This window comes from Octodon degus, unplaced genomic scaffold (genome assembly GCF_000260255.1).
Source record: "Octodon degus isolate 3935 unplaced genomic scaffold, OctDeg1.0 scaffold00295, whole genome shotgun sequence".
NCBI classification, from domain to species: Eukaryota; Metazoa; Chordata; class Mammalia; order Rodentia; family Octodontidae; genus Octodon; species Octodon degus.
In genome coordinates, this window is record NW_004524871.1 from 1252897 (window position 1) to 1274145 (window position 21249).

The 21249-nt window shown below is 52.8% G+C and overlaps 1 protein-coding gene across 1 annotated transcript in view; it reads right to left on the bottom strand.

Annotated features, from left to right (window-relative positions):
- The window catches only part of Gnal (G protein subunit alpha L), a 95554-nt gene that overhangs the window by 28477 nt on the left and 45828 nt on the right, over nt 1-21249 (bottom strand). Inside the window, exon 5 of the mRNA XM_023707510.1 lies at nt 1011-1108. Within this exon, the coding sequence (XP_023563278.1) occupies nt 1011-1108 (98 nt within the window). The remainder of the gene's footprint in view (nt 1-1010; nt 1109-21249) is intronic.

The following is a 21249-nucleotide window of genomic DNA, read 5'->3' on the forward strand; positions in this document are numbered from 1 at the left end:
CCTCTGGCCCCTGCTTCCCTGCGCACTGCGGTGCCCGTCATGGAGGAAGCATCGCTGGCCCCCAAGCCCTTCCCTGAGATGGCGTCACTGTCTCTCCAGGGCCCAGGTATGAGTCCTGTCAGTGCCTGGCCGAGCTCACAGATTCCTAGCAAGCACCAGCTCTCAGAGCCCCCAGACTGTCAGGTGTGACAGCCTTCGCTGGCCTGAGTTACACAGAACTGCTTGTTACACGTGGCTTTGGTTAGCTGAGTAGCAATCGCCTCTGGAACTTTCAATGTTTTACATTTCTCTGGGGATGTTATTGTCCAACAGTCATGGAATGTATCAAGATAGCGAAAGAAAATAGGATTACCAGTGTCTCAGGGAAAATAATAAGCCAGCCCCAGCCCAGCGCCCATCTCTTACTCTTTTTCATTACAGTCATTGCTTGCTCTCAAATATCTATTGATGAAATTTCTTTCCATACTCTGGTGAGTATGAGATGAGCACGTAACTTTCAGTAAGAGCATGGATTTCATCAGAACACTGGCACTTGAAAAGAACTGTCCCAGCAATGTGGAGGCTGAGGCAGGAGGGTCACAAGTTCAAGTCCAGGCTGGACAACTTGGCCACTTCCTGAGACCTTGTCTTGAAACAAAACTAAGCTAAAAAGGCTGGGGAGGTAGCTTAGGTGAAGGCTCTGGGTTTCATCCCCTGGGCTGAAGAAAATTAATTTGGGGATCCTTGCTCCAAAATTAAAATATAATGAGAAATACTTAAAATGGTCCTTTGGCTCTTAAGCAGATGTATGGGAAAGAGCGCCCAGGCTTGAAAACGACTCTCGGGCAAACCCAGCGGACTGTTCAGGTTCTTCCGGGAAACACTGGTTTCTCCCATTTCGGTCTCCTGGACGACTGCGTTTAGAGAGCTGCTTTTGCGGTAACCTGCGTGCCGTGGCTTCCAGGGGCGCAGAGGCCCCCCCAGGCCGCGCCCGCCCGCCCCGGCCCGCGCCCTCGCGGGCGCACACTCACTACTGCGCGCAGTCGATGAGCTGGTACTCGTTGGACCTCTCGAAGCACGCCTTCACGCCCTCGTCGTCCCACAGCTTCTTCACGTGGTCAAAGAACTCCTGCACGGGAAGGGACACAGGTGAGCCCACGGTGCCCCCGGCGGCGCGGAGGTCAAGGCAGGAGGAGCCCGGCAGCGCGCATGGCGCAGGCGGTTCCCGGAAGGCGGCGTCCCGCGTCCCGCGCCCGTCCGGCTGCTCAGGAGTGAGGGCGGCTGCCTGCCCCCGTGTTCCCACGGCTCCTTCCCGCAGCCCCCAACCTCCCCCCAGACTCCCCGCCCTCCCCCGAAAGGCGTGAGTCGCGCAAGCCCCTGGTGCACACAGCCCTGCCGGTGGAGCAGCACCCGGCCCAGAGCACGGGCGCAGGACGCGTCCTCCAAGTGAAACTTTTAGTGCTATCAACGTGGGTTTGGGGATAGAATTTAAATCACCACGTGTGAAGGGTTACCTGTGGTGTGGGGCTCCCCCGACAGCCAGGAGCTCACATTGCGCCTGCGCTCCGCACCGCAAGCCCTACTGTCTCCTTCATTGTCATTATTTATTGATTTGATACAGATCCAGGCTGGCATGGCACGTGGTATGGGCCGGCAAACTCGGGCCTTGTGCTTGCCTAGCAGGTGCGCAGGCCGCCAGGCTGTCTCCCCAGCTCTCATGTACGGCACGGGGTTGACCACATGAACGCGAGGTGTGACGCTGGGCGCGGCCTCTCAGTCCAGGGCCTGGCACCAAGCTGGGGGCTGGCGCCTGCACTCAGAGGCGGAGCCAAGCTGCAGGAGGAGCCCTGCCCGTGTGTGAGAGGCTGACTGCGCACCCTGCCTTCCCCGCCTGGGACCTCTCCCTAAGTGTACAACTGGCCTGACTCCCCTGGTCCCACCTCCTGCCAGCAGAAGCACCACTGTCTGCAGGGAACTGGCTCAGCACCCCAGGGACTCACCACCAAGCACAGGAAAGGGGATGAGACAGGACAGGGACTCTGCAGGTCCTGGGGTGTCTGCAGGCGCCCAAGATTCACATCTCGAGGCTTCAAGGACTCAGACCTCTAGATGGAGATTGCCAGAAAGCTTTGACCCCAGGCGCGCACCAGGGTCTTCCCGCCTGGTGTCCCTGCCTTCTCTCTGTCCCTATGAAGGGGACACATTTCTCTTTGCTGGGGCAGAAGGGCTTACTGACTGCCGCACCAGGCCTGATGAACTCCATGCCACGTTGCCCTTCCGTAGCCTGGTGGCCTCTGCTGGTTCTCTGTTACTCTTTCTTCTCCTGCAGGCCCTGAGCTACTGCTCTGCAGTCACGCTTGGTCCCGCTGGGAACAGGCTGGACACAGTGCGTGGAATGAGATTTCATGGGACAGAGCGGCAGTGTCCACTGCTGTGCTGTGGCTCACACAAAGGGGCCGTCTCAGGACAGTAGCTGCTTAAGTCGAATTTCTAAACCTCACGTTAGACCTGGTTTCTTGAGAACACAACTAACTTTTCCTCCCTGGGAAACAGAACATCTAATAGCTCTATCATTTCTGTTTTGGGGAAGCTGATGGAGAGCAATTTGAAAGTCTGTGTGGGATCTATCATTACCAGACACACCCTGAGTTTGTTATTTACAATGTCTGCCCATCCCCAAATCTCACTCAGCGCTGTTGTCGCTCAGCACCAGGGTGCTGGCTCCAGAACACTGGCGGCCCCCAAACCCAGCATGCTCAAGCACTGGCATATAGCAGCATGGAATGTCCAAGGACCCCCGAGCCACCCAGGAGCCCTGAATCATCTCCCGGTGCTTCTCACACCGGCACCGTGGGAGCTGCCTTCAGACACACATTAGACCGCACTGCTTCGTGAATCACGAGAAAGGGAGCCTGTGCACTTTAGTACTGATGCACTTTTTCTCTCAAATATTTCTGATTCTCAGTTGGTTGAGTTTCCAGATGTAGAACCTGTGGACACAGCCGACCAGCTGTGTGTTGAAGATTCTATTTAGGAACAGCTTTCTGAAATTGCACTTCAACCAACCAACAGCAAAGCCCTATGAGGACGAAGCAATTAAAATCCTAGCAGTTCCAAGTTACGCCTTGGGCAGCAACAGCAACAGCTGAACCAGATGAAGTGAGGTCCCTGCAGGCCGGCAGGAGCCCTGGCACCCGGGCTGTGCTCTGAGGGTCGCCTGCCTGTTGTCGCTTCCTGACTTGGCTCTTGGGGAAGATGATGAGGTCAGAGCTGTTGTGTACCCATCTGATGTTTACCTGCCTGGAAAACTGTCAGGTCTGGTCTCAGAAGCGTCCCGGGTCCGGGCAGCCCGAGTTCCTGGCCAGCAGTGAGTCCTGGCCCACGGCTCGTGGGCTGCACATGTGTGGGCTGCATGGGCCAAGCCCATCTGTTTTCCCACGGGACCAGGCCTCCTCCAGCTACTGGTAGCATCATTTGGCACAACTTGTTGGGGCCTGTTAGATATGCCATGAAGCTCGCCCTCTGCTACAGTCACACAGCCACCAGCCTGTCAGGGTGACACACTGTCCCTGCAGCTGGCCCTGCCATCCTCGGAGCCCAGTCGTGCCCACGCCCATCTGCAAGACATCAGTATGTCGCTGTAGTCTGCGCTTTCTAGGCGTCTCACAGCCACAGAACCACGTCATCTTTGTGTCTCCCTCATCCCCCTTAGCCCAGTGCGTGTGTATCTGTCCGTTTTGTCATGTCATTGCCAGTTTGCTGCTTACAGTGTTGATCACGGGAGCACTAGCGTGGACCGTGGGCCTTGTGCACGTGGGCGAGTGTTCTGCCTCTGACTGCGCCCCGACCTCTCTTTTGTGGTTGCTGAGCTCTGTTCCACTGCATGAGCAGGCCACACTGCTTATCACTCACTGGCGGAGAGGCATCTGGGCTTTACTTGTGGTTCTTGACTCTGCGAACAGTGCTGCTGGGGTATTTGTGGGCGAATCTCTGTGTGGACATTTTGATTTTTCTTGGGCAGAGTTGGCATCGCTGGGTGATATGGTAAGTACTGTAAATAGTTAATGCTTGAGACTGCCACGCTGTTCTCCACAGTGGGCATTCCATTTGACAGTGCCCAGAGTAACACTTAGGAGTTCCAGTTCATCATCTTGATTTTTAATCATTATGGTGAGTTAATATATGGTGTTTCACTATGGTTTTTGTTTGAATTAATGTCTTTCTTTTTTTCTATCTTTCTTTCTTGATACTGGGAATCAAACTTAGGACCTTGCACTTGCCAGGAGATCCCCGGCCCCCTTGCATTTCTTTAAGGACAATGTAGGATATTATTTCATGTGACGGTTGGCTACTTGCATATATTCTTTTAGAAGTCTCTGTTCAAATCCATTGTCCATTAAAAACTGGCTAATGGCTGGGGAGATAGCTCAGTGGTCTAAGCACCTGCCTAGTAAGCATAAGGACTGGAGTTCGATCCCCAGTACCTCTTGCCATGCTGGTCCTGGAACCTCAGGTATACCATGCCGGCCCTAAAAGTCGGGGTGATGGAGCACACCTGTAATCCCAGCACTGGGGAGGCTGAGATAAGAACACTTTAAGTCTGAATTGCATAGAGACCCTATATCCAATAATAATAAAAAAATTGGATAATTTCTGATAACTGAGGGTTTTTTGGCTTTGTTTTTCAAACAAGAGTAAGACATTTAAAAAACTTATGAACTGTGATTGCAAATTATCTCCAAGCACACTCTTGCTCTGAAACTTTATCATTAGAGAACATGGTCAAACCTACCCTCTGTTCCAAAGAAGAGATTTCCCTCACTTCTCTGTGTATACCCACACTTAATACTCTGTTCCCAAACACACCTTCACTTCAAAGTTTCTTAGACTTAGTTTTACTTTTATAGGAAGTGCCTTACATCTCTCAACCTCTCCTGGAATTGAGACACTATTGCCACCATTCCACTGTGCTTTGGGCCTGGTAGTCATGTCCCTTCTCAGTGCCACATGCGAATGCACCACCCCATAGGTGCGCCTGTATTCCTCCTGTTCTTACTGCAGCATGGTTCTCAGCAGCTGTTTTAGTGACTTTCTACCAGGTGGCCAACCTCTTCCACCCAGCTGAATGAAGCTAGCGTGGGGCTGGGTGGGCGCGGGAGGCCCCCTGAGGGCTGTTGCCAGCAGCATAAAGGCAGAGCAGGAGAAGCTGCCGGAACACCGCTAGGGATGCTGTCGGAGAAGCGCTTGGGGCTGTGGGAAGCTGCTGGTTCTCTTGGGCTGTTCTGCTGGAGGACCCTGTCATGCTGGCTTTCCCCATGAACTTAAGAGAAGCTCGGGTCCACATCCTGAGCATCGCCTCCTGGTTCTGGAGGGGAAGATGGTGCCCGCTCGGCCTCATGGAGAAGCTTGTTGCACTGGCTTTCCTGATGGGAACTCGGCTTTCCTCATTGCTGGAGGAGCTCGCGACCTCCCTGCTGCTGAGGATCCCATGGTACCTTTGGGGGCGCTCTGGTGTTTACCATGAGCATCGCTTCCTGGCTCCAGTGCGGACCCCTCAGCCTGCTGGCACAGATCCTTCATCCCACTGGCACAGACTTCCCAGCTTCCACCACTGACCTTGGGGCCTTTCCACACAGATCTGTGAAGCAGGCCTGCATGAGACTTTGTCGTGGGCTCTAGGCCTCCAGTTGGACCTGTGGGAGGCACTGTTATGAGCTCTAGGTTTTCAGCTGGACCCGTACAGCATATTAGGATTTAGGCTCTCAACTGGAGTCTTGAGTGTTTATGTGTGTGGACAGATTTCCTGCACTTCCTGAATGTGGTTCTTGGGTGACTCATTATAAAATACTATTATAAAATGCGTCCTGTATTATGTTGTTCTTTTTTATGTATTTAGCACGGGGTCTGCAGGGTCTCACTACTCAGATCAGTCTAGTAGTGACCCTCCTGTCTTCAGCCTCCCAAGCCCTGGGATTGCAGGCGCGCACCAGGCCCAGTCTTATCGCATTGTTCTTGCAACAGCCCTGAACCACGACGGCGGGCTCCATGAGCAACCTCCCTGCCCAGTGGCTGGCGAGCAGATAAGGAGACTGCAGTACGTGGCTAAACAGAGCACGTATTAGCCATGAAGAACAGAATTCTGTGCTTTGCAGGAGAACGGGTAGAAGCGAGGAGCATCGCGTTAAAATAAGCCAGGCTTAGTAAGTCAATCACATTTTCTCTTATATGTGGAAACTTAAAAAAATCAGTAAGTAAATTAAGAAATCTCTTGAACTATAGTAGCATTTTAGTTTTCTTAAGTATCTGTTGATGAACGAAGTTTTAAATTTTGATGTCAAATTAACTAACTTTATTTTCTTTTAGGGTTTTTGGTTGGATCAAAGTAAAAAGTACTTTGTTTTCTTCTAAAAGGTTTATAGTTTCAGCTCCTTTATCTAAGTCTAGATTGGTGGGTGTTCACTTTGGGGTGCAGGACGAGGCCCGTTCACTTGTCCAGCACATGGAGCAAAGAGGGCTAGTCTCCACCAAGTCACTGCGATGTCTTTGTTGAGACCGAGCACACCAGTGAGGAGCTACTTAGAGACCCTCAATCCCGTGCCGGAGACCCACATGATACACCTTTGTGCCAACAGCAGGCTGTTGGTTACGGTGGCTTTCTAGTAAGTTTTAAGGGTTTTGTTCTGTTTGTTCTTATGTTGGGATTGAACCAGTGTTTCAGGCTGGATGTGAGTCTCACCCTGAGTTCATCCTAGCCTCAGACTCGGGTCTTTTTGAGTCCTTCTGCTTTGTTCTTCTTTCCTGAGATCATTTCAGCTATTCTAAAATCTTTTACTTTACACACACATTTTAGAATTAGCTTGTCACTTTCCAAGAAGGTCTGCTGAGAATTTTGACAGGGGTCACACTGAATCTCTGGGCCATTTGGGGAAGAATTGCCATCTTGATCCTGAGTGTTCTACAGCATGCACATGGCATACATGTTTTTTTCAGTCTCCAGTGCTCAGTGCACCCGGGGGCAGGGCCAGCGAGGCGTGCGGTGCCTGGGATCAAACCCCCGGCCCTGTGCTTGCCTACGCAGGTGCTTAGTCTGCTGAGCTAGCTCACCAGCCCAAACATGGTGTATTTATTTAGGTCTTATTTAAATCCCCTTCACAGTGATTCATAGTTTTCAATGTATAGATCTTTTACAAATCTTTTATTAAAATCTTCCTATATAAATATTTTGGGGATGTTATTTTATTTTTTTCTTTTTGAGATGTGGTCTCACTATGCAGCTCAGGATGGCTTGGAGCTCACTTTCTAGCTCAGGCTGATCTGGAACTTGCAGTGATCATCCTGCCTCAGCCTCCCGAGTGCTGGGATTACAGGCGTGTGCCACCATATCTGGCCTGGGATGTTGTTTTGAATTGAATATTTTAAATTTTATTTCTAGATGTTGTCATAGGTGACATGCAGAAGGAATACAATTGATCTCTCTCCTTGATCATGTCTTCTACAAGCTTGCCAACTGCACCTTAGTTCTAACAGTGTCTAAGGACTTCTGGGCCTGGGGCAGTCGACTGCATGTGGCGCTAAGTACAGGGTGCTGAGCCGAGGGCTCCCATGGTCGCACCCGCTGGTCTCATGCTTTTAGCTGTTCTTGTCCTCCTTTTTAACTTTTTTTTTTTTTTTTCTCAGTACCAGAGATTGAACTCAGGACCTCACGCTTCCAGGCAGGTGCTTAAGCCACTGAGGTAGGTATCTCCCGCTCTCCCCATCTTTAAAAGATACCTTAAGACTCTATCTTTTACTTCCAAATTATAATCTCACAAAGCAACTGTGATAGGAATCAGACTCATGGCCCATAAAGGAGAATTAAATTAATCTACCCTCTATTGATGGGAACATATAATTTTCCTTAGCTATCTTTCTTCCAGAAAATTCATTTTTATAGCTTTTGAGACTTCTCATAACACTCCCACTCTGACACCTAAGATCCTCTCTGTAAAATCTCAATTCTCTGAAAACTGCAATTGGACCACACCATAGAGACTCACAAGAGAAACTTATTTGTGTGGGAACAGAAATGCAATAATTGGGTATTTTCACTAGCGAAAGGGACCCCGAAAATCATGACTTTAGTCTGCATCAGATGAGGCGCTGAGTCATATGAGGAAATTCTGTCTGGGTGTCAGCCTGCATCCTGAAACTGCACGGTCCTGTCCTCGTTCCTAGCCATAGTCACCCTGCACCTGCTGTGTCCCTGTGGATCGGGGGTACCTCTGTGGGGAGCAAGGCTGCACTGAAGGACCCAGGCTGAGCCAGGCTGTCCCGCCTCTCCCTCAGGGAGGTCAGGTGCCACCTGCCTCAGCTTTCCTCCCAGTGCGAGCCTTTCTCTTAATTTCCCATCACCCTCTCAGGAGCCTGCCAGCCGCTCGGGGTGCTGCACACGCCTTTGTACCAAACACATAAACTTTTCCTTCCTGATTGTTCCCCAGGGAATGCAGTGCAGCCTCACATAGCACTTGCATGACACAACAGTAGAAGCCACCTACGGGCGACTTACAGAACCCTGGAGAGTTGTGTAGGTTACTCAGTGCATTCTCGTCACCCTTCATAGAAGGGGTGTGAGCAGTTGTGGCTTTGGTACCTTGAGAAGTGAGGTCCTGAAAGCCACCCTGAGATACTGAGGGTGAGCCTGTGTACACACATGTAGGGACACACACAGACATGTGTGCACGGGGGAGCACACATGTGCACAGACACACCCAGCTGCCATCGTTGGTCAGGCTGCTCCTGCACAGGGAAGGACTGGAGCAGGCCATTGGATTTGCTTTGATGACATGAAGCACAGTTGGGACGATGAACCCAAGGGTGGCCGCGCACCCATCCTGAGGCAGGACAGTGGGGCTCCGCAGAAGCTTAAAAATTAACTTCTACTTATTTTCATGTTTTTTGTCTTTTTGGGATGTTTCACTGTTAGGTCCAGCCTGAAAAACACAAACTTTTGAAAAACTCAACTTTTAAAAATTCATTTTCCCTTAATTAACTTCTGCAGCCCCAGGGACTGACCCTGGATGTAGCACAGCAGCGCAGCAGCAGCACAGCGGGTGTGGGTGGCAGTGACACGCAGCGGCTGCCCCTCATGGCAGAGCTGCTGGCCCAGCCTCGCCCGTGCCCTCTGGCGTTCGAGCAGTCACCTCCCCAGGGCCGGGCAGAGGGCAGAGTGCGCTGCTGCCTCAGCTGCACGCAAGGGCCTCAGGAAGCCCTGCAGTGCATCCTCAGTCTCCGGCTGGGGCCCGGGCCTGGCCTTGGGTGCATTAGCTCCAGGCTGAGTCTCTAGGGCTGCTGTTGGACAGGGCACTGCCCCAAGTGTGTGGAGCACCTAGGGTGTGACGGGTGCGATTCATCAGCCACAGCCTGCCGTAGCCCCCTGCCTGGTAAGACATTGCTAAAGGTGAGAAACGTCTGCAGCCTGTGAAGGCGCTCCGCACCTGTGGAGTGGCAGCCCGGGTCTACCGGTGTGTGTGTGGCGAGGTCACACAGCTGCACCCGTGCTGCTCTCGGGGATGGCCACACTGGTGCTGGGGATGGAGCTGGGCCTCCCTTGCAGCCACATGGCTTGCTGCTGCTAAGAGGAGGCTGTAGCGGCGTGAACTCCCGCCAGCCAGAGACACTGGCTTGGGCTGAGGATGCGGCGGGCTGACTCGAGGCCGCTGTGTGCCTTTTGCTGTCACAGAAACTCTGGGCAGTGTAACGAGAAGGCAGCCTTCTGCTGTCACCCCCATGAGGTGCAGAGGAGCAAGATGTGTCTCCTGTGCTAGCTACAGAAGGCCGGTGCCTCTCTGCTGCAGAAGGGATCTGTCATGCGCCCGCTGCGGCCCTTGCGCGGTGAGCACGCGAGCCCTGCAGTCTCCTGGCTGCGCCGTGACGCTGGCTCACTGCACTCCAAGGCACCACGAGCTTTCTTGAGCTTTCAGCTTTCCCTCCCTTGCAGATCGTGAAGGACTTATTCCTGGCCCGGATGCATGCGCCTTACCACAGACTGTGAGGGCCGAGTATGAGGGCACTGGGGCTGGTCACGTGACACAGAAGGCCTTGTTTTATCAATAGTGTGGAGGATGGGGTTCCCGGGAGATCCAGGCTTAGTGACATCACAGTGGCCTGAGTTTGGCCACTCTGATGTTGACAGCTAATGATACGTTTCCCAGAATGTTGTATGTGAATCCTCAAGTGACAAATGACTGTCATTCAAGGTGACGCTTGGTATGCAGGAAATAACATTTTTTTTCTGATCACAAAGAAGAGAAAATTAGGCCAGTTCAAAACAAAAACAGAGAGCAATATAATAATATAAACCAAAAACCCTAAAGGTGCCTCCTTAAGAAAACCTAGTGGGAGCTTCTCTTCTGAAGGGCGGTGGGAAGCTACATGCGTACACAGCACTACCTGTGCTAGTGAAAGGCCAGTGGTCTGTGACAGGGAATCTGCTAAGCGAGTAGTGGGGTGCCAGGAAGAGGGACCCTGTGTGCCCCTCACGGATCGGGCTCTGCAGATGACTGAAGTAAAAAGGGTTTTCTTCAAAACCAACTCAATAAACAAAGTTCTCCCTGTCTTCAAGGCAGTAGAAGCACCCCCTAAATGTTTGTGGGGGGCAGGGCCATGCTGCCTCTTCGGTAGCCTGTGCTGTGGTCATGTTGAGCACAGCTCGGCTCTAAGTCTGTGCTTGCCTGTGTGGAGAGCTGACTGGCAGGGCAGACGGAGGTGTTCCTGGGCTGCAAGACCAGTCTCCTCACGGAGGCCCTGTGCCTCTCACCTGACCAGCCTTGAAAACGGTGTAACCTTGTCTCTCTGCCCAAGGACAAGCACTGGAGGAAACGGCCCGGGACAGCAGCACCTGGGGCCCTGGCTAGACGCTCTGACTGAGGTGGCCAAGAGCCCAGACTCAGAGACCGAGGCCAAGTCGCTGTCAGCCTGGCTGTGTTGGAGAACTTTTTAGAGTCGGCAGTGACACATTCAGCCTGCTGCGGCACACGTGCCAGAGGCTCGCCACCACTGGCCTAGAGTTTCAAGAGGTGTTGGTCTCTACCTGTCTCTCTTGTGGCCCGCTCTTACTCTAAGCACAGAGCCTTTTGTTACACCTGCTCCCAGTCCTCCCCTTCAATCTGTAGCTGATCAGTGAAGGGGACTTGGCAGGACTGCAGCCTCGACAGCTTTTACCTGTTTTGCACTAGACAGGAATTTGGGAAAGCTAACGTGTCCCAGGCAGGGGTACAAGGTGGTTAGGTGCCTGTTAATGTCTTTTACTTCACGTGTTCACCATGTTCACGTGTGTAGCTCAGGGCTTTGGTTTGGTCACAGAGCCACAGAGCCGCCCCCGTCGGGTTCAGACACACTCGTCAGTTCAAAGGAAAGCCTGGGCCCACCGTCTGCTCCCATCTCTTCCCTCCAACCTAGCAGCCACCGACTGCTTTCTCTTTCCACCACTCGCCTCTTCTGGGTGCCACAAAGGAGCCACCGTGTGTGCCACGGCCCTGGTTCCTCTGCTTAGCCTGCTGCCTGCTCGCTCTGCCAGCCCTGGCCAGCGGGAAAAGGAACTCGCTTGCTTTGCGCAGCTGAGGGACACATGGCCGTCTCTGCTCCTCGCTTTACGGCGAGAGCTGTTGTCGACAGCAGTGCAGGCAAAGCCACCTGAGACGCTGCTGTCCATGACTGGACTCATGAGTGCATGCTGGGTTCTGTGTGTGACTTTCTGAGCAGCCACTCGGCTTTCGCACAGCAGCCCCCCCCCTTACCTATCCCACGCAGTGCTCGAGAACCCGTCTGTCCATATGCTTGTAACAGCGACCGTGTTTGTGTTCTAGAAATCCTGCCAGGTATGCAGGGATAGTGCCCCATAGTTTCAATTTGCACTTTCTTGATGACTAGTGATGTTAAGAACCTTTTTCATAAGCCTTCCAGCCAGGTGCATGCCTTGAGACATGTCTATTCAAGTCCTTTGTCAATTTTAAATTGAGTTGTCTTTTTCCGTTGTTGAGCTGTAAGAGTTCTTTGCATATTACAAATACTAGACCTTTATCAATGTATAATTTGCCATTATTTCCCCCATTCTGTGGGGGGATACTTTTGCTGTCTTGATAATGTCCCTTATAGACAAAGTGTTAAATTTTGATGATCTGATTTATCTTTTTTGCCTGTGTAGCTCAAGGTTTTTGTGTCATGTCTTGAATTTGGCAATCACTGGGAAACTCAAGGTCATGCAGATTTACCCTATGTTTTCCTCTAAGAGTGGTAATTTCAGCTCATATTTTAGGTCATTGATCCACTGTGAGTTAATTGTGCACGTTGTGAAGTTGAACATGCATTGATAGTTAGTTCCATCTCGGTTACTCCTCAAGTCCCACAGATTTTATTTTTTTTATTTTATTTTTTTTCTTCCCACAGATTTTAAATTGGAAAATGACATACTATATAAGTTCTAATGAACATACCTAATTTTGGAAGCTTTGTCTTTTCTACAAACAAAATTTGAGGAATCTCACAGTAGAGTAATCTTACCATGTTTCTGTGTTGTAGGCAGCTGAGCTAGACGGAAGTATTATAGACAGTCAGACAGGGCTGGGCCCTCAAAGGGCCTAATAGGAAGACAAGATACCCTACAACTGTGGGAGAGACAGGCACCCTGCTGCAGGACAGTTCGGGACAAAAGATAAACAAATGGGGATGGACACCAGGAATTGATGCGTTAAGTAGGTCTCTATCACCTAGAGAAAGCCAGGAAGAGTCTCTAACAGGAAGCGTCACTAGTCCAAGCCCCTATAGCAAGAGCCCCTGTTCCATATTCATGTCCATTTGCTATGTGAGACCCTCATTAGATCCCGAGCTAATCAATTTTACTGACAAATTATACTTGTACTCTTATTAGTTGACTGTAGTTTTGTCCCACCTCATGCTCACCTCGTGATTTCCCACTTAGACCTGCCTCAACCCAGGATTTGGCCTTATAAAGATTCCTAGAAAAGGCAGGACCCTTGGTTACCCACTCACGTCCCCTTCCGTCTCTCTCTCAGACAGAAGCTTTCTAAATCCCAAACAATTCTGCTCTTAATCGTTATTCCTACAATTCATTCTTCAGAGCATGAACTCGTCCCAGGTATCTTTCAGGTGGGTGTTTCTCTTGCTTTATCACCTGAGACGGTAGTTGATTTAAAAGACATTTCAAATCAAGGTCACCTTTCCTATCACAGTTGACCAGCAGACCCCAAATAGCCCCCAAAGGACAACAAGTGGACAACAGCCCCTGAGCTCCCACTGTCTGTGTGGGGCTGAGCTCAGAGAGCAAGTGGGTGGAAACGGAAAATGATGACTGGAAGTCACAGTCCAAGTGGAGGCAGCCCCGGTGAGGGGCGCGGGCAGGGTGGGGGGGGGTAGGAGGCACTAGGGCTCTCAGCCTCCAGAGAGCCACCCCTGTCCATCACCCCCGGTCCTTGCCTGGTCACCTGGAAGTATTTTAGTCAGCAAGTAGGTGCCACAGTAGGCTGCAGCACATACGCTGGCCCCCTCAAAAGGCTTGCAAATTGTTTCACCAAGGGAAACACCCAGGAGGGAGATCAGCTCACTCATTTCAAATAAACAAGCTCAATCTCTGGATCATTGACCTTCTGTTTAGCAGGCAAATAGCATCCCCCGGGGCTGTGACCTCACTCTCTGCCTAGGGGTCTGCCCTGGGGAGTGCCCTCTGCTGTGGCTACAGAAAAACACCTGGGGGCGGCTTGGGTAGCAACGGGGAAAGCAGCAGTGAGCTGGAGCAACTGCTGGGGCTCCAGAGTATCGGTGTTGCCTCTGTGGGGACTTCATTAGCGCAGCACCAGCCCCTGGCCCTGCAGACCCTGAGCTCACGCGCATCTCCATGCCTGAGGCCCAGGCTGGCCAGGTCCACCCCGCTGTCCTCCAAAGCCACACAGGGACAGCTCAGAGGGGAACATCTCTGGGAATCAGCGACCTCTCTCCCCAACCTGGGTATCTTGCTGGGCAAGCCATGAATAGCAGTTTTTTAAAATTCAGCATTCGAATCATTTTAATAGAGAACACAGCAGCCAGCCTGCTACTGCAGGTTCTGCATTATGTTAAATGCGGGAGGGGTTTCCGAGGTGAAAATCACACGCGATAACACATTTCCAGTGCTGAGCTGCACTCTGACCCGCTCTGTCACACTTCAGCTGAGGAATTAAAATGAGTGGTAAAATATGTCACTCAGATAAAAGAAGTCAAACAACACTTGATGGTTCTGTGCAAAAGCACAGCGGGAGCTTGCGGGATACATTACTGTAAACAGCACAACCCTGAGGACACAGTGACGTCAGAGTGTGCAGGGTGGGGACGGCGACAGCCACCCGGGATGCCTGTGTCCCAGCAATGGGGCGGCGAGGTGCGGGGGACAGGGTTGCAGCGGCTCCACGTGGGTGAGACACAGGGCTCTCAACTCCCCCAAGGACTGGCTTGAGAGTGGTGCCCGAACCACTATGATCCCCCTCCCATTTCAATTTCCGCACCAGGCTGGCGCTCTGCAGAGTGGGGGTGCCTCCAGGGGGCTTCCAAGCTTCCTCCTTCTGGTCCCGCTCGCTGACCCACAGCCTTCTGTCCCTCCAGCCAGCCCCTCGCCCACGTCAAGGGAAATGCTTGCCAGTGTCTGGGTGTTGGCAGCGCCTAGGAGCTGCAGGCTGCCCCTCACCACTTGGCCTCTGGGATCGCAACGCTGTCTCGGTCCTCAAAGTAACAGGAGCACAGCAGAGTGGGGAAACCTGAGGGCAGCTCCAAACCATGAAGAAAAAGGCCAAGCCTGGGCTAATTTGTCCACAGCACAAGCAATACTCATGGCCGAGGGCAGAGGGGACCCTCAATGCTTCTCTGTCCCATGGGGGAGGGGCTGACTGGCTGGGCCGGCTGGCTGGGCTGAAGTCACCTGGCTGTGTCGCTCTGGGCCTGGGCTGGGGCGCTGGACTCCCTCCGAGTCTGGAGAGCTACGCAGACCAGGGCCTCAGTGCAGCCAGAACGCAGGAGAACCTCTGGGGCTGATGCTTCGTTATCACACACATTCTTTTTTTTTGAGCAAGTAGCTTTTTGGTACCTTTTATTTAGTAACTCGAGGTTGATTCCAATTTGCCAAGATTCAAAGGGCCACAAAAGGAGCTGCTCTTGGCTGTCGTAACTAACAGAGGGACCAGGGAGTGAGCTCCTCATCTCAGCCAGGAAGCCCTGCAGGCCTCGTGGGGGTGCCTCCTCCTAACTTCTCAGGAGGCCAAGCTGGGTGCTGAGCAGAGTCCTTTTTTAAAAAAATAATTCTATTCAGAAAAAATATCAGTGAGACAGTTTCACAACTGATTACTGGCACATTTTCAATAATTAATACATTGCATATTGTTGTCTTAGTGGTTATTCATTGTATAAGATGCAGACATGATATCCTGTCTCAAACACTATTATAGCAAATCTCTCTATTCATTAAGAGAATGGAGCTGTATATGTATAAAAGACTGGAAATTTTGCCACACTAAGACTTACACTGGAAGTATCTGTTTCTTTTGTTCTTTTTTTTTTTTTTTGGCAGGGGGGGGGGAGAACTGGGGACTGAACTCAGGCCCTTGTGCTTGCCAGGGAAGCGCTTATTCTACTGAGCCATTTCCCCAGCCCCATGAGCAGAGTCCTTAAAGCAAAACCCCAGGGTGGGGTTTTAGAAACCTCCTGGAGCTTTTGAAATAGAATCACCAAACCTCCGACTCCTGGGGCCACGCCTCAGAGGCCAGCTCAGTCAGGGTCTTGCTTCGAAGGGACCCAGGAGACTCAGGCTGGCCGGACTGGGACCGCAAATGACACATGCCCACGGGTGAGCCACCATTCTGTGGGCGTGAGTTCCCGAGGGCCTGTTATTTTACAGCTCCTGGATTAATTTATGGGGCATAGCAGTAAGGAAGGGAATGGGAAAGTGTGGGGTCACTGCAGCTGGGGCCTGTGTTGAGCACTGGCCAGGTCTGGGCTATTGCTCCTGACCCCTAGGCCCGCCTGGAACCTGGTCATGCCAGTTCAAGGAGTGGGAAGAGCAACCAGTGGGTTGAGTTCCCTTGTTAAGATATGGCTGCCCCTCCGTTCCCACACGACCTGAGGTGTCTGGGCCTTGGAGCTGTGCTGCAAGGCACTTGGGGGCACCGGGCCAGCACTGAAAGGCTGAGGACTTCAGCTCCCTGGCTGGCCCCCCAGTGGTATCTGTGGGCACAGAGCTGCTGCCACAAAAGGGCTGTGCTACGAGGCATGGTGTCCTTACAAATCTGCTGCAGCACAGGGACTTAGCGTGTGCAGTCCAGAGCGGGGCGGGCTGGCCGCCGCTGGCCCTGGCTTCCCTTGTCTGCCTGGGTCAAAGGGGGGCCTCAGTCCGACCTGGGACCCCGCCCCTGGCCCCTCCCCATCAGACCCTGCCCAGGAAGCACACAACACACCTGTGCTCTCCCCTTCTTGCCCACATTCCCACCCCCCAAAGGGCCTCAAATGGAAATTCGCAAGACTGTTCCCAGGTGCTTCACGGGGATGGGCTGGCGCGCGTGGCCCCTCCTGTGCCCTGGGCTTCCTGCTGTGCCACTGCGTGGACTGGCCGTACCCCTGGCTGTTGGCCAGGGCATGGGCTGTGTTGGCACACGGTGGTGACCCGCCCGGCTGCAGCATCCTGGCTGCCTCTGTCACACCCTGTGCAGGAAACGGAGGAGCACACAAGGGGCGGGCCCCGCGTTCCCTCTCTCCTTTTTAGAACAGGGAGCAGTCATTTTCTTTCATTTTAATAATTTCCTCCCTTGCGAGAGGAATTCAAATGTCTTTCACTCTCCAGAGAGTGGGAGGCCGTGGGTGGAAGTCTTTGAAGACCTCAATAACAGGTTGACAGCTGCGGAGGCAGGCAAGGCGCTTAACTCTTCCAAGCCCTGGAGCCACTTCATGGGGTGGGTAGGGCCTTGGGCCTCCGGGGCACCTGCTGGGACCAGCTCACTAAAGGCACACTGGGGGCTGGAGAGATGGCTCAGTGGTCTAAAGCACCTACTTGAAACAAGCTTAGCAAAGCACAGGGACTGCGGTTCGATCCCCCAGCACCACATGCCAGCCAGCCCCGCCCCCTGGTGGGCTGAGCTGGCCACACACACACAATAAATAAATGTAATAAATAAAAAAAAAATAGTTTAAAAAAAAATAAAGGCACGCTGGAAAAACTTTCAAAATAGGGCTGGGGAGATAGCTCAATTGAATAAGCGCTGCCTGGCAAGCACAAGAGCCTGAGTTCAATCCCCGTCTCCGCAAAAAATAAAATAAATAAATAAAAATAGCAGCACCATTCACTGGCACCAACTTTGACCGAGATAGTTAACTCCATGCTAGGAAAAGGAAGCACGTGAAGCCCTTGGACAGGGCTGACCAGGCCCTTGCAGTGGGCTCCAGGCCCAGCTGTAGGAGGGGAGCCCTCTCTGACGCCAGAGCCAGGTCGGAGCACAGCTTGGTCTCCTGTTCCTTGTCATGGTCCCTGACAACACAGCTTGGCAACTTTTCCTGCAGTGCTGGCACCAAAGGGGAGCCATGAGTCATGCAGGCCGATGGCAAGCTCACAGGGCACGTGGGTTCCCCGCAAATCCTGTGCTGCTGCAAGGAAGCCCAAGCACCACTGGATCCCACTGTTCTGGGCCCTTCAGGGCCCTTTTCACCACTCAGCACCCTGGGGCCCAGGCTCATGGCCTGGCACCCTTGCCTCTAGGTGCCCAGAGCACCCAATTCTTCCCACTGATCAAGTGCTTCCTGACCCGCACGGGCAGATGGACACAGCTCTGGGAAGACTCTGCTGGGTCAGGCCAGGGACACACCCAAGAGTGGGTCCTACAGAGGGAGAGCAGAGGTGTGGGCTTAGGCACAGGACGCGCTGTGCGGCACCTGCCCCCAGGGTTAACCAGGAGCACCCCACCGGTTCCTCTCATTTGCGCCTTTTTCTCTGCGCCGTGAATCATGCCTTTCCTCCCTCCTCTGCCTCCTGCGCTGGTGGGCAGCTCAGGCTGCAGAGCACTCTGGAGGGTGCGGGAGGCAGCTGCTGCTGCTCTCTGTTCCCTTTCCCCAGCCCCGCCGGGCGGGACAGGGTCTTTCTCCATATAGCCTGCTCGGATGCTGAGTGGCATTCACACTCACACACTGACCACAGCCAGGTTTGGCTCAGCAGTAAAATGCTCATTTGTATGTTTTGAGTGAATTACTAAGTGCCCTAAAAAGCACATGCATAAAATAAAACAAAAAGAATAAAATTTCACAATCTGTTCAGCTGTAGTGACATGCAGACACACAGCTCTTTTTAAGCAGAGGGATCAAGGATGCACTACGGGCTGAATAGAGACTCGGTCCCTGAAATTCAGCCTTGGGGTGGCCACAGAGCAGGTGCCGGCAGGGAGCCCGGTGCCAGGGGCACGTAGGAAGACACCTCACCCAGATGTGCTGCACAGAAGCCCCTAGGACCAGAGGATCCTGGCACCTAGGAGGCCCTGAGAGCTGACTGGTCACCCAGGAAGGGCAAGGTGCCAAGCACAGGGCAGTGCCCACTGTGCAACCACTGAAGGACACCGCCCCCAGCCTGCACCTCCACGACGTGAGCACTGGCACCAGGAAAGCAGAACTCCTGACCTGGTCTGGTGGCCAGCGTATAGTTCTCACACCCAGGCAGGCGGAGGCAGGAGGTTCAAGAGTTGAGTCCAGCCTGGCCAACTTAGCAAGTAGTGAAACTTTGTCTAAAAATACAAAAATAATAAAAGGCTGGGAGTATAGCTCCGTGTGAAAGGCCGGGGTCCAATCCCAACACCACAGAGAAAACAAAAACAGAAAATAGAAAGGAGGAAGACAAGAGAAACCATGACAGTCTTTTGTCCCTGGTCTTGGTGGGCGGTAGCATTCTCGAGCCTGACGTGCAGCTCGCTGGCTGAGATGTGCGGGCACGTAGTTGCACTCCCAGAGGCGACTAGCTATCTCGTTGGTGACTCCTAAAAACTGCCTGCTGGGATAATCCTTTTGGGTATGTCGTGTCAAGGAAAACACGTGACTTTTCTAGTTTCATGCTTATATCCCTACCTTTATATTTAAAGCGTGCGTGCGGCTGGGAACACGCGCAAGATGACAGGTCTCACACTGGTGGCGCACGCTTCAGGTCTCTTAGTTCTCTTTTCCACACTGAGCCAGGCCTGGTTACATGCATCGGAGCAGTTACTTCAGCCACACGGTCACCCTGAGACTGGGTTCCCTCAGAGCCGTGGCTTCTGCACAACCCACACAATGCTCAGAGCAAAACGGCGAGCCTGGGTTGCAGAGCGGTGAACGCCAAGGGTGCCGCGAGAAGCCTCAGAGTGACAGCCGCGACACCTGCGAAGGCTGTGAGCGAGCCGTGTCCTCCATCACCGGGGTCTGCCCTCATGAAGGGAGCAGCTTCATACCTGGGTGACAGCGCTTCTGCATGCCTGTCACCTACAGACCAGTGCAGATCCCAGACGGGCCCTGGAGATGTCTCGCTTTCTTTATTGTGTCAGCTACGGGTGTGTCTGGTTTAGAGAGGACCGAACAGAAAGCCAGATGCCGGCAGAGGCAGAGGCGGGGACACGCTGGAGGCCGAGTGTCCCTTGTATGCACACAGCCGGATGTCGCTCCCCTGCCCCCAAGTGGGAACAAAAGTGAAGGAAAACGAAAGAGAACTCTAATTTCATTTTCAGTTTTGTGAGACAGCCTCACTGTGTGGATAGGCGCGACTCGAGCCCAAGGTCTTCCGGCCTCGGCCTCCTGACAAGCAAGTGGCGCCTTCTGAACCTAGGGCACAGGTGCACGCATCAGACGAGGTCCTGAGGGCTTCCTGGCCCTTGGGAGTCGCCCCTCATTTTATGAGTTTGATTAGTAACAAAAGACACAAGCCCCTCCTGTTGCCCACATGGGACACGTGGGGCCACGATTCTCCTTATGCCTTGTTCCACGAGCCCAGCCTTGTGGCCCTTGGCTCCGTGCTTGTGCTTGGTCTCTGCCACCTGCGGCCACCTCTGCTGGCCTTCAGCCTCCTGGCCACGTGATGCCGCCTCCTGGCCACCGCCACACCACCCACGCCGAGCTCGTGCAGTTGCCCACACCTTCCCCACCTCCTCCCTCCCGTGGAGGTCCACGGGCCTCTGCCCTCCACATGCCCTGTCCCTCTGGACATGACATGCTGGCCCACACGGTGCGTCCTGAGCACCGTGGCTGAGTCCCTCCTGCCCGCCTCTGTCCCTTGCCAGGTCCAGCGTCCTGCATGCCGGGCCACTGTCTTCCATGATAATACTGGTTCTGAACATATGCAGGCTTAAAACCCCAGCACTTTGTTTTGCTTCCTTTTGAACTTTAGAAAAGCCCCTTGAACTCATGAAGTCTTTCCCCAGCACCACTGGCTGTGGGCTGCCTGCGTAGCACCTGTCACTACCCCACTCTGCGCCCCTCGGGCTCTTAGTTCCTGTTGTTCTGAACAGCACCACTACTAACATTCACGAACACATCCCTGTTACAGGTCTCACAATATTACTCTTTTGAATCAGGCCCATTCTGAGCCTGGTCCCTTGTGCCCCTGCAGCCGCAGCTCCGAGTTCTCCTGGGGCAGAACCACCTGACGGTTCTGCAGGTGCAATCCAGAATGTTCTCTCCTCACTGTTCACTGGACACTCTCCTCAGGGGGAGCCATGGTTCTGCTTCTCACAGCATCTGAAGTTTATCTTTGAGGACTCAGTTGTTTGTTAATTTGTTCCTTATTATAAAATCACGTTTAAAAAGAATTATGCAATTCACCAAGCAAATGTCTACAACTGGTCCTTTTCTTTCTTTGAAGCAATATCCTGTTTAATGTTTTACAGGATGGTATATTTTCTCCATTCTTAATGTAGCATTATTTCAATAATATATTTTTTGGGGTGTCGGGAGGAGATAGGCCATCACTGTGTCTGACTATTACAAGACACAGAAATCCTGCAGTTTTAATGCTGGATGTTACAGCCTGTGTGATCCCAGGCTGGGCACCCAGGGGCCTGTAAGAGTCATTCGGAGTTGCAGTTTAATAGCCAGGTCCCTCTGAGCCCGCTTCTTATTCAGAAGTTGGAAGACGCTTTATTTGCCTTTACCACACGGACTGCATGTGACCAGGATGAGAGCGAGCCTGGTTCAGCCACAGGTATTTGCCTTGTACTTTGAGCAGCTCACAGAAGACGCTGGGCTCCCCCAACTGTACGC